This window comes from Cyphomyrmex costatus, unplaced genomic scaffold (assembly GCF_001594065.2).
Source record: "Cyphomyrmex costatus isolate MS0001 unplaced genomic scaffold, Ccosl1.0 scaffold143, whole genome shotgun sequence".
Lineage (NCBI taxonomy): Eukaryota > Metazoa > Arthropoda > Insecta > Hymenoptera > Formicidae > Cyphomyrmex > Cyphomyrmex costatus.
In genome coordinates, this window is record NW_017275424.1 from 548,237 (window position 1) to 564,995 (window position 16,759).

General features: G+C 31.3%; 1 protein-coding gene across 1 annotated transcript; it reads right to left on the reverse strand.

Annotated features, from left to right (window-relative positions):
* Positions 1-7,819: 7,819 nt before the first annotated feature.
* Positions 7,820-14,556, reverse strand: Achl (La ribonucleoprotein translational regulator Achilles). Its single transcript, XM_018551692.1, has 4 exons — positions 13,789-14,556; positions 9,808-10,135; positions 8,424-8,648; positions 7,820-8,248 (listed from the first exon to the last, which is right to left on the reverse strand). Exons 1-4 carry the CDS (start codon positions 14,554-14,556, stop codon positions 7,947-7,949), a joined length of 1,623 nt encoding a protein of 540 aa, XP_018407194.1. The 3' UTR covers positions 7,820-7,946.
* Between the last annotated feature and the right edge of the window lie 2,203 nt (positions 14,557-16,759).

Genomic DNA, 16,759 nt, shown 5'->3' on the forward strand with positions numbered 1-16,759 from the left:
TTGTTAAATTGCTTGTTAATTTAACTTAGTGATATTACTGCGGTAGTGAATATGTATGCGTCAATGCTGAAAATCTATCAGCGTCGCGGGGGGGACTACATACGCAGTATATAAAATTTCACACAATTATTATAAGCACGTTGATCTAGCTTCGACCGTTATAGGCTTCTTCTTCTAGTTTATTATTGTTTATCAATTACGGTCATAGAAATATTTAATATTTGTTAAAAAATAATTATTAAAACATGGAATTATTAAAACTCATGATTGATAGTTTACAACTGGATGTTCTTGTAAAAATAATTTAAAGAGATGCCAAAACTTAACGAGCCTTCTCACTACACGTTTTAAAGGATGCCATCTTCATTATCGTTACATCATTTTTTAAGACATTAGTCGCTTAGTGAGCGATCGTAATATTGAATACACCCAATGCCTTAAAAAATAATGTAACAATAATGAAGATGGTATCTTTTAAAAAATAATGCAATTACTTAAATACGTATGAAAAATACATGAAATACCCGTTTTTTTTCCATCTAGTACACACGTCTATTAGGCATCTTGTAAACGTCTAGACCCGTATTCAGAACGCGCTTACAACGATGTTAGCGCTTATAACATGCTATAGTTTACGTTACGCATATTATAGAATTTCAGAGATAAAATTTTATCAATAAAAGCGCGTTCTGAATACGGACCCTAATATACAAGTCTATTAAACATATTTATTAAACGTCTAAAAGATGACATTTCTCGACGTCTATCTATAGATGCATCTATACACATATTTTAGATCTAATAGACGTCTATCCGATCTCACGTTTCTCCCTGGATAGATTACCATAGAAGAAAATCATATCGACTTTTTCCGCTTTCGTATAACGCATTTTGCAAGACACGTACATACTTCGGTCAATAGATAAATTCAAACTGATCAGTAAATGTGAATAATGCTATGTGTGATTCAATGTTTATTTACATACCGTGATACACTACTTGAACGATTAGCGGTATACCAACAAGCAGAGAAGATACGAAATTATTCGAAAAGTGCCTTGAAACAATTTTCCATTCAATTATTTTCTATTATTAATCTTGCGTAACCTTGAATGACCTTCAATTATAGGTCACTGTACTTGTTTCAAAATGCTCTATTAAAATATAAATAAAAAACATATTCCACTTAAAAAAAAAAAACAGATTTGACCGATCCTCTACGCCTCCATCTACAAAATAATTGGGTGCATCCAGAAGCACGACCGCTCATTGAGCGCTCAGTGAGCTCTTGTACCTGTTTGGTTTATATATTTAGATGTAATAGAATATGCCAATCAGATAAAAAAGCTCATTGAGCGCTTAGTGAGCAGTCGTGCTTCTGGATGCACCTATTGGCTGCGTTCAGCAAACTCAACAGTTTTGCAACCATTTTATGATTCGTCTCGCTGATTGGATTATAATTTTAAATCTAAAGAAATAGTCCTATCTCAGCAAAGAATCATAAAACAGTTGTAAAACTGTTGAGTCTGCTGAACGCGACCAAGTGTCCCTCGAAACCAAGCAACTTTTGCTTGATACTTTTCCTTCTATTGTTAAAAACAAACGAGTTATTCAGGTGACCTATAATAAATGCCTCACTCTGTATAGCGTTTTCGGATTTGATTTCGGATTTTCCGGATTTGTATTAACTTGAGTTGGAAAACGCTTTGCTACTGCGGTTGATGTTATATGTTCTACCAATAGGAAAATACTACAAAATCATTAATTCAACCCAGGCAAACTCGGCCGGGCCGAAACACCAAAATAGATACGTGTCTGTTATTCTATTTGCGCTGTGTTGATGCTAAGAAGTAAGAGGTTAAAAACGCTTTGTTATACAAACAATTCTCTCTTTGGAAATTAATAACAATGCAAAAAATATGCGTCGCCCCTATTAGCTTATATTCCTCTATTCCTAAGTCCGTGTATTATCTCTATCAGGACTGGGCACATTTCAAATACTTGTATTTAAAATATAGTATTAAATACAAATGTATGAAATACATTCGTATGTTAAATACTGTATTTCAAATACAAGCACACAAAGAGTATTTTGTATTTTAAATAGGTTATATATATATATTCAATATATTTTGTATTTCAAATACAATTTCTACATATTTTTTTGTCATGTGAGATTATTGTATAAGAAAAATTTAAATTATTATTATTGTTGTCAACAAAAGCCTGTTCTTTTTGACTGAATTTTTGCACCAGTTTATTTTTTTTCTTTTTTTTCTTTTCTTAGAGAGAAAAGGAAGAAAGATATATAAACTGGTGCAAAAGTTCAGCCAAAAAGAACAGATCTAAAAATTAGAATCTAATAATATTATAAAAAATTTTTTTTAGTATTTCATTTGAAATGAATCCATCAAATTTGAGTCCAAAAAAATTCTTTTACTGCACATTAACTCAAGAACAGTATTTTGTATTTCAAATTTTGGAAGTATCTTGTATTTATTTATTTAAAAAATAGTATATTTTTATTTAAAATACAAAATTTGCAAATATTTTTGTATTTCATATTTCAAATCGAAAGATTAAAAGTATTTTGTATTTTATAATTCAAATACAAAGATTGTTAGTATTTTGTATTTTAATTATGTTTTTTATGTATTTTACCCAGCCCTGTGATCTCTATCGATAATCAAACTCGATCGGAACGTTAAGATCACATAGTTTTTAATAGGAATCTCAAGTTTATCATGTTTTAAACATATGTATATATATATATATATATTTACAAAACTAAAAAATTATGAAATTAATACCATATTATCAGTTCATTTAATCACTTACGTTATTTTAACAGTCACGTGAACTTCCATAAGAGCCGAGTCTTTAATAATATCTCGTCGATGCTACAAGATAACGCTTCGTCAACGCATCGCAATGGTGTATAATGCATTTTACCTCTTCGAATTTCATTGTTATTACGCGTATTAGAAAAACTCGGTCCACTTGATATAAACAGATTGTCGAGAAAAAGCGGCTCGAGATCGCTCACAAGATGATCCATTTTTAACACGATTTTTGAACTGTGACTGACTCGAGTAACTATTATGCTTTGTTTTATGAAAGATGCTCCTCAGTCCACTACTTTTTGGGCGCAAAGTCCATGAAAGCTTCACTAGCTTCACACCATGCTTCACGCGGAGCAAAGATCAAGACCTGCATTCGTCTGTATACTGTACACACTCACACATAGCTATCGTCCATAGTACCGACGAGATTTTATTTTAGATGGCCTGATCGCTGGTCATACTAGGTCAAACTTTCACGACTTTATTGTATATCAATAGGAAATAGAGGGTTTAAAAGGTCTGGAATAATTGAAGAATGATAACACTATCAATAATTAATAAAAATTGCGAATATTAACTTAAATATTTGGATAATACATTATTAAATTTTTGTTTCTTTTTTATTATGTAAAATGTTGCATAAATAAGTACTCATAATTTTAATGCTATATCTTGTATATTACCGAAAAATTATAATTTTTTCTCTACAGTTATTTTCTTTATTGAATAAATATTTAGTTTAGTCACGTTTTCAAAAAAATTGATGAATTTGTGTTTAATCGACAAGTTTTTATTGCTTGAAAGAATCTGGTAGAAAAGTATCTTTGACTATATAACCATGGACTGCTAGTTGACTTTTTACGCTGTGATGAACATCACGCGTGCCCCCGGGGGCTAAATGGCAAAAATCCGAAACACAAAGTTACATTTCGATTTCAATCGAGGAAAGGAAAGAAATTAATATTTTATTACAATGTGGTTAAATATTGTTGCGTACACGGGTGCAATTCGTCAACTTATAAAAAAGGAAAAAAAGAAAATAAGAATCAGTTACAATTTTTTAGGTAAGTTATTGACTTTATTTGTATTTGAAAGGAAAATTGTTAAACCTTATGTGAGATATTAAATTGTTCCTCATATGTCAATGTTAGACTGTAAAATCAATGTTAATCTATTAATGTGACTGCATGGTATTGAATATAGAATTCCATTGAACTCTGTGCTTAAAAAACAATGGATAGAGGAACTTCCTGCTGCTGGTCATAGCGAAGACAAAAATATAAAAATATAGTAAAATACGTAGCCTGCACTTTACAACAGATTGCATATTCCATCTTTTCTTTTCTCTCTTCTTTGTCATATTCCATCTCTTTCTTTTTTTCTGTTTTACCATCGAAATGTAACTTCGTGTTTCGGATTTTTACCATTTAGCCCCCGGGGGGCACGCGTGATGTTCATTACACGGTTCTTTTTGTCTATCTTACGGAAAAGATACAAAGAGTGGGGGTAACTAGCGGTCCATGGTAATAGGGTGCGTTCCGAGTTACGCATGAAGCGCGTAGACTGCATAGAAAGTCGTTCCGAATTAACTATTGCGCGCTTCGAAAGCGCTTCGAGAGTACTTGAATTCCCCAGATTGTACTAACCGTACTGAATTCTTAGCACTTCACTCAGCGCATTGACTGCTTCTCTTTCGACCTGAGGCAGTTGATGCGTCTGATGCGTTCATGCGGTCTATGCGCATGATTTGTAATTCGGAACGAGCAACGAGTACCGGACAATACAACAATAAACGGACGAATATTTGCGATTTGCGATGGAACAGCGATTACAGCAATTGCATGATTTCCCGGTCTTATTAGAGGATAAAAATGAAGTATTAACTTTATTTTTAAATGAAGAGGATATGGCGAAAGTAAGCCAAGATAAAATTAATGGCATTATTCAACAAAAATTAAAAGGGCGAAGTAAGAGTCAGAAGTAAATTACATTTAAAATAATATTAAAATGTTAACATATTTACAATAGAAATATTACAAAAATTGCTTAACAATTGTTACGCGCAGCATGTTTTTAATTTTAAGTAACGGGCATAATGTTTTTAATTTTAAGCAATTTTTTGTAAAAAAAATAAGAAAACAGAGAATAAGAATTTCAACCTATCAGAAATCATGTACTGTGGAATAAACACTGTTTATTCCATAGTACATGATTTCTGATAGGTTGAAATTCTTATTCTCTGTTCTCTGTTTCCTGTTCCTTTTATTCTGCGCAGCCCTAAGAATTTCAACCTAGCAGAAATCATGTACTATGGAATACACACTGTTTATTCTATAATAAATATTTTTAATCTATTGTATTTAATTTAATTCATTTGAATCAAAATTCTTTGATCGCATATGGATAGAAAGGAATGTAGTAAAATTGAATAAATTTATATCCATATGGATAGAAAATCTTTGTGTATTGTTGAAATAAAAAATGTATAACTTTGTACCTGTATCACAAATGAAAATAGATTCATGATCCGCGAAATTTTTTCTATTGAAAAGAATAAGATCACCTATTATAGGGCCATCCCTGAATTCGAAATTCATTTGATCTCGAAACTGTTTTGGACTAAAAGAATAACATTTATGTCATTTTAATACAATGTCAGGAATTAAAACGGATTATGTGGTTTACTTTTTTAGCGAAACATTTTCGATTGAAAAGAATAAGATTTATTTTCTTTCAATATTATGGACAAAAATAGATTTTTTTAAAGCTCTCAAACCTATAAAATTATTGTAAATAGCCATTAACATTCACATACCATATGGTATAGCGTTACATTAATTTTACAGAAATTTTGTTAACATGCTAATTATCAATTTTTCAACAACAATATTATATATTTGGCTATTTACAATAATTTTATCCATGTAGAAGACAAATTGAAGTCTGAAGAGGAATCAATCTAAGAGTCGAAATTTGTTATGTAACGTGTTTATCATGTTTTTAGTTTTAAGTAATTTTTGTAATTATATTCTATTGTTTTTCAAATTTAGAATTAAATATGTTGACATTTTAATATTATTTTAAATGTAATTTTACTTTTGACTCTTACTTCGCCCTTTTAATTTATATTGATTATTAATAAAAATTACGTCATTTCAATCCTATATCATGGATTAAAATGAATTGCATGGCTTATTTTTTCTGCAAAATTTTTTTTGGTTAAAAGAATACAAATTCTGTAGATTCAATCCACGTCATAAATTAAAATAAATAGCGTGTTATTCCATTGAACTATACTACTGGAAAGCGCTCTGAGGCCATATCCGCCTTAGAGATCCTATAATAAGAGTTAGGCCAAAGCGGACCAAAGATGGCGGATAGAAGGAGATAACAGATATTGCTTTCTTTCTCGTATTACGCTATCTGTCTCTTTCTATTCTTCGAACTCGTTTTTCGACAATGTACAAAGCTATCCGAAGAATACCGAATGGACCAAGGTAGAGAATCAATCAGAAGTTGGGCCCGCTTTGGCCTAACTCTTATTATAGGATCTCTACAGTAGTATAGTTTAGTGGTCATATATCTTTTGCGTAAAACTTTTTTTTGATTGAAAGGAATAGGATTCTCGTCCCAAATAACAATATGTTATCCAAAAGGTTTCTAAAAGATATCTTATTTCTGAATCTGATAACTTAGAGAAACTTCTTAAAGATCACATAAAGATAACTGAATGTTATTTAATGCGTCGTTTTTTGAGAACAGAAAGATGTCACAAAAATGATATTTAAAAGATTTCTTAAATTGGACATCTTTATGATTAACATATATATTCATATTTATGATGTCTTAAAGAAATCTGTTATATGTTAATATATAAATTTCTTTAAAAAGAGAGTTTACAGGTTATATTTACAGGTTTGAATTAATTAATCTTGCCGTTCACTTCATCAGGGCGAGGAATGCACTGATACGTATCTATTAGCGATTTCGGCTGGGAAAATAAGTGTGCACTGGTGCATATTAAAACCATTGTACACTGTTAATCTACCACCGCGGCAGTACACGGATATAACATATGCACGAACATGTACATTGTACACGGACTTAACATGCACCAGTGTACACTAGTGCATCCCACCCGAAATTGCTACAAGTATCACTGCACTCCTCGCCCTGATGAAGTGAATGGCAAGATTATGAATTCACAGAACGTTGGCGCGATAATCTACAAACCTTCTGGCATCTCTGAAACAGAATCTTTCCTAATAAGTAACATCAAATGAATTTCTCATAAAAGATATCATAATTATGTCTCGTTTCTGAACTGTCAAAAATCATACAACATATTGATATCTTTTATGAGAAAACAAACTAATATCATTTAGCATGACATCATAAAGATAACAATTTCAAGACATCTCTCAAATCGGATATCTTAAAGAGTTCTCTTGGTAGATTCTCTAATAAATGATTATTATGAGATATCGTTTAGACATTATTTTAAAGATAACTAAATGTTCTCTTGAAAAAGTTCTCTTAAAGTTTTCATTCTGACAAGCATGCTGTCTAGGGTAGTTTCAATTCCAAGTCATGGATTAAAATAGATTCAAACATTGAATGGATCGAAATGGATTAAAAAATCAAGAATATGGATTCAGCAATGATCAAATGAATCTGTTTCAATTTCTTTCCGGATACTGGATAGTTTTCACTACTATTTTTTGAAGATAGATTCGCAGCGCTGACATTTATTATACCTTATTTTAAAGCTTAAAGACGCTTCAAAACGACTATAGCGAGGGAAAGATTCAAATTTGAATAAGTAGTCGATTTAATGTAGGGGCCGAGAATTAATGTTATAGACCATAAAAGAACTAAAATTATCAGTAATATATACATACATATATAGTTTTGATGCCAGTTCAATAATTTTAATCGATACTAATTGGTATAATTGTACTTTCTTGAGAATATGGTAAACTGTCATAAAAGATGTTGAATGTATTGCTGTCTCGATTTGTTCAGCTGTGTTGAATATCAATAAACATTGTACTATAGTATACTCTCAGACTTCGTATATAAAGACGAATCCCTTTATATGGTTCAATGAGTAGGTTCTAAAGATGTTGATATTCTTGCCGAACGAATGAAAAATCCTCGAGTACCATCGGGTCCTGACGGCATTCTTGTCACATTCTCAGGCACATGTGTCATCGCGACGCTGTTGTTACTTCTTGATCTAAAGAATACATTCTGTTCTGAATTTGAGGAACATAAGGATGTTCTTCTAATATTCATATCAAAATCGCGACTATATGTTGAAAGCTTTCTTGATAATGGTCCACAATCGGCCGATCCACGACGATTTGCGATATAACAGATTCCTCGGCATTCCATCGGAAGACCTGTGATACATGATAAATTTATGAATTGACTGCATCGTTTTGAACAAAAGTGTATATTGTGATATTTTGCATAATATTATATACGTAGATAAGTTTATACTGTGGAATGTATGACAGATAATTTCATCATGACAATATCGTAATATGTATGTGAGATACATGTATTATTACTAACCAGTGGAAGGACAGCAAGAGTGACGATGATTTTCATGATGATGAAAACTTTTTGAATAACTTGGATAAAAGAAAGCTGTTTCGGAACCAGATGAACAAGTGGAATAACGTCTACCAGAGTCTGAGCTGGAACCGGAACAGGAAGATAGACGTCGAAACATTCTCGGAAAACCATTCTCGGAACTGGATATGGAGCAGGAAGAGAGCTTTCGAGATAAGCACGTATCTGATGATGGTAATCCTGCTATAATAAGATAAATGTTCTGTACGATTTGTTGTAGCATTGATTGAAAAATTTAATAACATATACATATTTTACAATTTTTGATAAATTTAAATCCACTTGTATAACATCGAGACAGAAAAATGTACTGTAAAAATTATAATTCTTAAAATAAATCTTACGTATAGTACGTTCGAAGAAACGTTACTGACCTATAGTTTACATCATGCACTTGATATGGATTATATCTACTAATTGTATAATCCATAAATGGCGATATGTACGATATATACGATTTAAACATATATAGAAGTATTTAATTAACCGTTTTGATGCATGTGTACCTATTCAATACATCATTTTTTAAATATATTATAGAGGGCCGATTGTTCCATTTTTCGGTAAAGTTTACCAGTTAGGTAAATCTAACAATCCGCGCATGTGATTAGGTAATCTTGCTACTTACCTAACAGGTAAACTTTACCAAAAGATAGAACAATCGGCCCTAATTTAATACGCAAGAAGGTTACTAGTTAGTACCTGTATCAAGTGAACAATATATATATATATATATTGTTTACATATGTAAACTAGACCATTGCTCTATTTCTATCATTTTATCTTCGTTGTTTATTATATGTAAAACAAGGATAGAATGACATAAATAGCGCTAATAGTATCTTTCCAAACTGTAATCAATCACAGTTTTCTTTTCTTTAACAAAAAAATCTATCTAGACACCTACTGTTTTTAAGTTTCTTTCACAACGTACAAACCTATATACACACACGGTATAAGTTGCATTCCACTCAACACTCGCAATGCTCATAAGCATCGTTTTTCTTTGTTTAATATTTATGATAAACAATAAAGACAAAATAATTCCACGACAGTTGTGAGCATTAAATGGAACACAGTCATAGAAAAAGAGAATGAAAACGGAGGAAATAATTTCATTTTACTATTATATGATTTCAAATTGCAAAATTTTTATTTAAAATTTAATCTCAGAGAAATCCAATATCAAATCAGTTAGAAATGATAAAAAAATTTAATGAAGAGAAGGATTGACTCAAAGTCAATGAAATTAAAATCAACGGTCAGTGATTTTCTATATGTATAATATATAAATGATATGTTTTTTTTTCTTACGACATGATACCTTGGAAAGGATAATTCGTATTATGGACGTGATACATCGGATATCCTTGAAAACCTCTCTTAAGCCTTACTCTTCCATCCTCTGGCTCAGATCCACTGGGACAACTCGATGAATTGTGATTATCTTCTCTTGCTGTTCTACTTAGGATACATTTTTTCGTAGGCTGATGTTTCTTCTTCTTGTCAATTGAGTGACGTAACTCAAATACTTGTACGTCCCCCAAGGACATTTGTATGGCGATTCGCGCAGAAGCTGAGTCCGTGAATTCGACCATAGCGTATTCCTCGATAGAGGCCCATTCTGGCTTTCTAGCGATTGCCTGTCGCACCTAAGTAACGATTGCCAACATTTTATTTCCTGTTTTAACATTGATGGATTATATATCTGTCATCAAATATTAAGAGAATTACGTAAAATAAGGTTTGTGTATATAATTATCTGCGACTAATTGTCTGTACATAGAAAAAAGTGACTTCCTGATTCCTGTATATTCTTGCTATTTGATTTCTTTAAATATAAAAAGCTATCTCTTTAATTAAAAATATTCACTTGCATCAATAACAAATAAATTTGTATGAAGTACATTTTATTCTTAAAATCGTCTTTTCTTATTTCTGAAATCATTATATTGTTCTAACAAGCTCAATCACATTATTTGAGAGCTATTCACTCTTTGATTAAAAATTACATTTTTGAAAGTGCGCTTGATTCGTGCAAACTTATATTCAGAGCTCATTTGTTGCGCGCTCGCGGACAACAACGTTATGAGAGCCATGGTGAAAATAATAAGGTGAGTCGTTCCCGAGGATGCGCAGAGCTGCGTTTAGAATCATTATCTGAGTGCACCCAAGTGTCTTGTTATCCTTGTTTATCATTGTGAACAACAAAAGGATAAAACAACATCTGAGTGCATCCGGACGATTCTGAACGCACCCTAGTAGTTTTTGAACATGGCCGGAGACACTACCGCGTCTCCTGATATTATCGTATTTGAATTAAAATAATTTTTTTTTATTAAGTTGACAAAAGGCGTCATTGAAAAAAAATTAATGTTAATACAAGCATATTTAATCTTGAATGAATACCACTTTATTCTTTAATTAAAGTAAAATTTATTTTCAACTAAGAATATTTTTCACTTTGTTTGAAGAATAATTTATTCTCAATCGGAGATTGTTTATTTTTGGTGCTATTCTAAGAATAAAATATTCTTAAATTGAAGCATAGATATGTGCATTGCTTTAAGAATTTATTTTTTTTGCGTGTGGTAATATAATTAAGAAAGACGCAGTTTCCTAAAAACGTAAAAAAAATTGAATATATATGTATATGCAAAATAACTTGATTAGAACAGCTGACGTAATGAGTGATCCACCTGAATAATCTCTTATTGCAGCGGAAACCTTACGTATGTTAGCTCTTACGGATCAACTATAGCTTGTTAACGGGAGAGATATCATATATCGGTAAGTTAATTATAACATGTGCGAACATTATGTCACAGTATTAATCCGCATGCCGTGATTATGTCACGGTAAAGTGCAATTATGGAAAATTTTATGGACAAGGAATGGAAATGGAAAATTTGATAGGTCGAAATGTGATAAACAAGTATTACCCAAGTTACCGTTAACTATTATCATTAAACTGAGGCAAAGTTCCGGTTTGTTGGATTATTGACAGTAATTGAAGAAATTGCAATTTACTAGGAATTACATGAATTACATTAATTTACGTATCAATAATTAGTAGTCTTCTTATTTATGTTGCTGTATGCTTGTTTTTATCTTATATGTTCTCTATAAACTGATTAAAAGTATAATATAACAATAAAAAAGAGGATGTAATGCTAACGATTTAATATATTTCAAAATTATGCATCCTATATCTTTATGTTATATATAAAATATTATTATACACTACTAAACAAAATTAAAAGATCACTTGTTCCACCTTGCAAAAATATGCAAATTTCGAGATAAAATAACAATATCAAAAATTCGAGATTTTTAAGAAAGCATTTTAAAGCTTGAAATCTCTACTTTCCTATACTTTAAAAAACCGTATTACTAATATTTTATAAAGTTACACAAACATAAATGAAGATGCATTAGATCTTAAAATTTTTTACGAAATTTGCGAAGTTCACCACGCGAATTAAAAATTGTGCACAAATGCGGTTTACAGCTTTCGAAAGAGTGAATCTTTACCTTTAATTTGCTTTATCGACCTGTGTACGATTTTTTTCATCGAGTTATTTAACGTTGAAGTAAAAATGACCCTTTTTGCTTCAATGTTGAATAACTCGGTGAAAAAAAATCGTACAGAGGTCGATAAAGCAAATTAAATCAAAATATTAGACCCACGAGAATAAATCAATTAATAGAAGTAATCCTGTTTTCAATCAAAACGGATATTACTTAATAATAATACTAACGAGGGAATCTCCGAAGTGTCAAATTCTGATTTTAATTAAATTTTGCGTACGTATAGATTACGTAAATAAATAAATAAATTTAGAAAATATCAATTGCGGTCCAAAAATGGTTCTAAGAATTAACATAATAATGAAATCACCTTTATGTGTAAAACGGTTTCCAACTTTTTTCGTTATATTATTATATATCTCAAGAACTATTCAATATATGAATGCTTTGTATATACGTATAAAAGTTTTACAATAAAACTAATAAAGAGAAACAGGGCTACGAGACAATAAAAATTCATTAAAATCTTTAATTTATTCTAATATATTGCGAAGAATATTACGTAATTTTGGCGTTTTATCCTGGCTCCACTACTGGACTTATCAGTAAGATATTGTAGTGGAAGCCTACCTTAGACGCCTGGGAGTTATTCAGTCGAGATTCTATATGAGGAGATATACGCGTGTAACAGCACTTACGAGAATTTGCAAATATCAGTAGACCTCTGATGGTAGGTCGACGTAGTATTATATATTATATAGTATATTTTTCGCAATATTTATCAAAGTAAGAATAACATCTCATTTAGGTTGACGTGTGTATTAAATTAATAATTAACCCATATATACGTAGTCCCCCCAAATTGCGCGCCGAACAATCGTTGGTCTTGAAACACAAATCTAATAGTCTAATTTTTACAATATAAAATTATCTGTATTCATCGCCACATTACTAAAATAATTTAAAAAAAATTTTTTAATTTTTAAATCTAATTATTGTTTAAAAATATTATTGATGTAGATAAATAATTTTATTGCAAAACTTTTGTACAAAATACATCTCTTAATATCTTGAATAAAAGTTGAAAATCGTTTTATACATATAAGAAATGATTTATCACTTCTCAAAACCGCGTTTTTAGATTGATTCGAAATTCATGTAATCTACGTAATCTATATATTTTACAAAGTTTTATTAAAATTAAAACTTTTTACACTTTGCAAGATTCTCTTGTAAATGTAAATTTTGTTGCAAATATTATTTCAGTTTTATAAATTACACGCCGGTGTATAATGAACTTGAAACGTAATCGCAGACTAATTAAATTATAGTAGATTGATCGTCTATTTTAACAAATATGTAACTAATAGGCATCTTAAAAACTTATAGTTTATTGTGAAAGATGTTACTTCAATCAGGGTTTGATCCTAGAACTTCCGTTTTTCGGGGGCGTTAAACATTTCAAATCCGACGAATCTTATTAGTGCTTAATTTATAATACAAAACTAAAATAATACTATATATCGTGATCCAGCCATAATAAGCATTATAAAATCCATTTTGACCAAAAATATAATTATTTCTATTGATTTAAATCTAATGTAATCGCATTTAAATCTATATATTAAAAAATGCGTCTAAAACCTAAATAGAAAAACTGAATCGGGCAAATATCGCGTTGTAGAGCATATTCGAAAGAGTAACGTTTTGCTATCGCTATTCGCATTTACGAGTGTGTGGATGTACGTCTTGTTAAAGAGAAAAGGTGTTTTACCTCGGGAGGTACTGGACGTCCAGGTTTAAGCACTCTTATTAAGGCTATCTCACCGCAAGGCTTAAAAATCTCAGCGACAGATTCGATTGTTAATTTTTCTATCGGTAATCCAGTCGCTAAAATGGTCCTGGAAGGAGCTGTCTGATCAAAATATGGTAAAGGATTCACTCTACGCAGCTTAGTCCCTTGTGAATTAAGCTCGAGTCTTTTAGATCTCGTTAAAGCCGCTCCGACTACTCTCCAATCCCTGCTGAGATGTTTAACTTTTTTGAAACTGGATATCAATTTAAGAGATACATAGCCTTCTTTGTTTCTTTTCACGTGTTTCAATAAGAATGCATCCTTTATTATATTATCATCAGAAAAGTAGTATTCCACTTGAGCGCATATCTTGTCGGCTAATTCATCATTCGGTGTCACGAAATCGTTGGTCGTTCTGTTGAACGTTAATTCAGTTGATTCTATTGAAGATTCCGACGGAATAACATTCACTTGTCTTTGCTCTGTCAATTCTTTCGATGTAACATCATCTACAGAATCCGCACCTGAATCTTGATCAGTATCACTCTTCTTTGCAAGCCTGATCTCGCTATCATAATCTGACAAATCGGCCTCGTCGCTCTTGGATCCTCTTCGATCGAAAGAAAGGCTTACGTCGCTATCTACAGAGGAAATACTATCTTTTGTTTCAGATTTTTTCATACGCGGAGGCGAAGGCAATAGATTGTTGATCTGCTCCTTTAAATCTTGAGATACTTGAAACTCCATATTTTTATCAAAGTAGAGCGACTGTCTTTCAGAGTTGTAAGAAGGCAACTAAATATATAGTTGGTAACTTTGATGCTTTGGTATAATTATATTTTTCCTTCAAATTTTAACTATTTTCTTGTGTATTTTTACACAAAAAATCATATTGTATATATATATATATATATATGTATGGGTGAGTGTGTGTATTATACATATTATATATATATCATTACTAAGTCGTTTTCTTCTTTCTAATACACTAACGTTTTATCAATTAAAAAAGAGGTTACAGAATATAAAGATAGAAATTGAATGAGAGCGTACTTGTCGCTCACTGACCTTCCACTCTGTGCGCGATCCGTTTTATAGCTGCGGCCAAGTTCGATGCGTGGCAAAGCTGCAATGGCCTTCTTGAATACCGGTCAAGAATGAAACATTCGGCGAATGACCGAAGGGCATTCGAATTGAACCTTGAGCGAAGGAAAGGGAGTTTATATCACAAGTACTTCAATATAACAAAGAATTTTTTTAATTATTTTACATCCACGCACGCACAAAAAAATTAATGAAATGAAGAACAATGAATAGTGATCATAATTAATTTTAATAATTAATTCGGACAATCATCAATATACATATATAAATTTTAAAATTTATTAATAATTTTAAATGATATCGATACCTTTAGATCTCATTACTTATTGTTATTATAGATACGAACTGTTTTACGTTATCATATCCGTATGTGTGAATTGTGTGGAATGTAAATATTGCGAATAATTGTATGCATGCACGCACACAATCGTTGGTCACAGGCAGGAAGAACTTAAGACGGCAAATTTAACTAGACTTAACCTCGATAAGGCCCTGCGGGTATATTCGCAAACGACGCGCATTGCATCTGTACGCCAATAGCATAATAATATATAGGTCAAGTTCGGTTAGCCACATATGGTATATGGCCATGAAGGACGAAGTTATATAGCTCTGTGAATCGTCGAAAAACGAAAGGATTGGGTCCCTCTCCCAGACCCCCTAAAGCCTTTAAGGCTTCATATCCCCCAAATCCCACATTTCCATCAATGTTCTACGGGCCAGTCAGGCCCCCCTCTTCCGCTTCTACAATTTTTTTCACTACTCTTCAGGGAATTCAGACCCCATTGCATCGCACGCGTGTTAAGTTGGATTATTTTGTGAAAGATAGAGGGTGATTGCCTTGGTTTCAACTGAAGATTAAACCAAGGAGAAGAGTGAAAGAGACGTGGGAGGAGAAAAAAACTGATCATCTCGATGATTCATCTAAATTACTTGTATGAACAATGTACATGTGTTATATCTTTTGGATTTCAATGCATGTATAGTGTACACACTACACACAGTGTATGCACGAGTGTATATATACTTTTTTAAATAATTATGTCGCATGACAAAAATAATTTACGTTATCTTTTTAAAAATACAATTGTGTAATATAAAAGGACAAGTAGGGAGTCAGATAAATAAACAGGAAACGCTTTATCATATATATTCAAATAAAAGAGGCTAAGAAACAATAATAAAATTATAAAATTTACTCTAGCAAATGACAAAATTTATGCATGCATTATACGTTTCGGCTGTATAATTCAGCCCTCTTCAGATGTACAATTTTTGTATCTTTGTATTTTTAAAATACATTTTTTGCTCTTACAATAACTTTTATTCACTTTAACAATCGCGTTGGAGAGAATGAGTAGGAACTGTGATAGGAGCAGTTGGAGCATATGAATAGACCCTTTTATTGTCGCAATCTTTTTTTTACATGTCATATATATTATATATATACACACACGCACACGTACATTCACATTATTCTTTTCTCTACACAATTTCATATACATATATATTTTGTATTCCAGTTTACAATCAGTTACATGTTTTAATTATATTTTTTTTTTCCAGTATCTTTATATCAGATATCTGAATAACTTGCTTGTTTTTAATGATACGAAAAAATGTTTCAGATGACAGTGGAACGGTTTCGAGGACGTGTTTTGGTCATATTTTCTGTCTAGGTAGAGATACCAAAAAAATATAAAGACACCTTCATTTTTTTTAAATGGAACTACATAACTTTTTTTACATAGTATGTATGATTTCTTCAACAATTTTGTATATAAAAGTATAAGGTATAGATATAAAAGAACCAATAGTTTACGACATATTTTACATTTTATTCTGA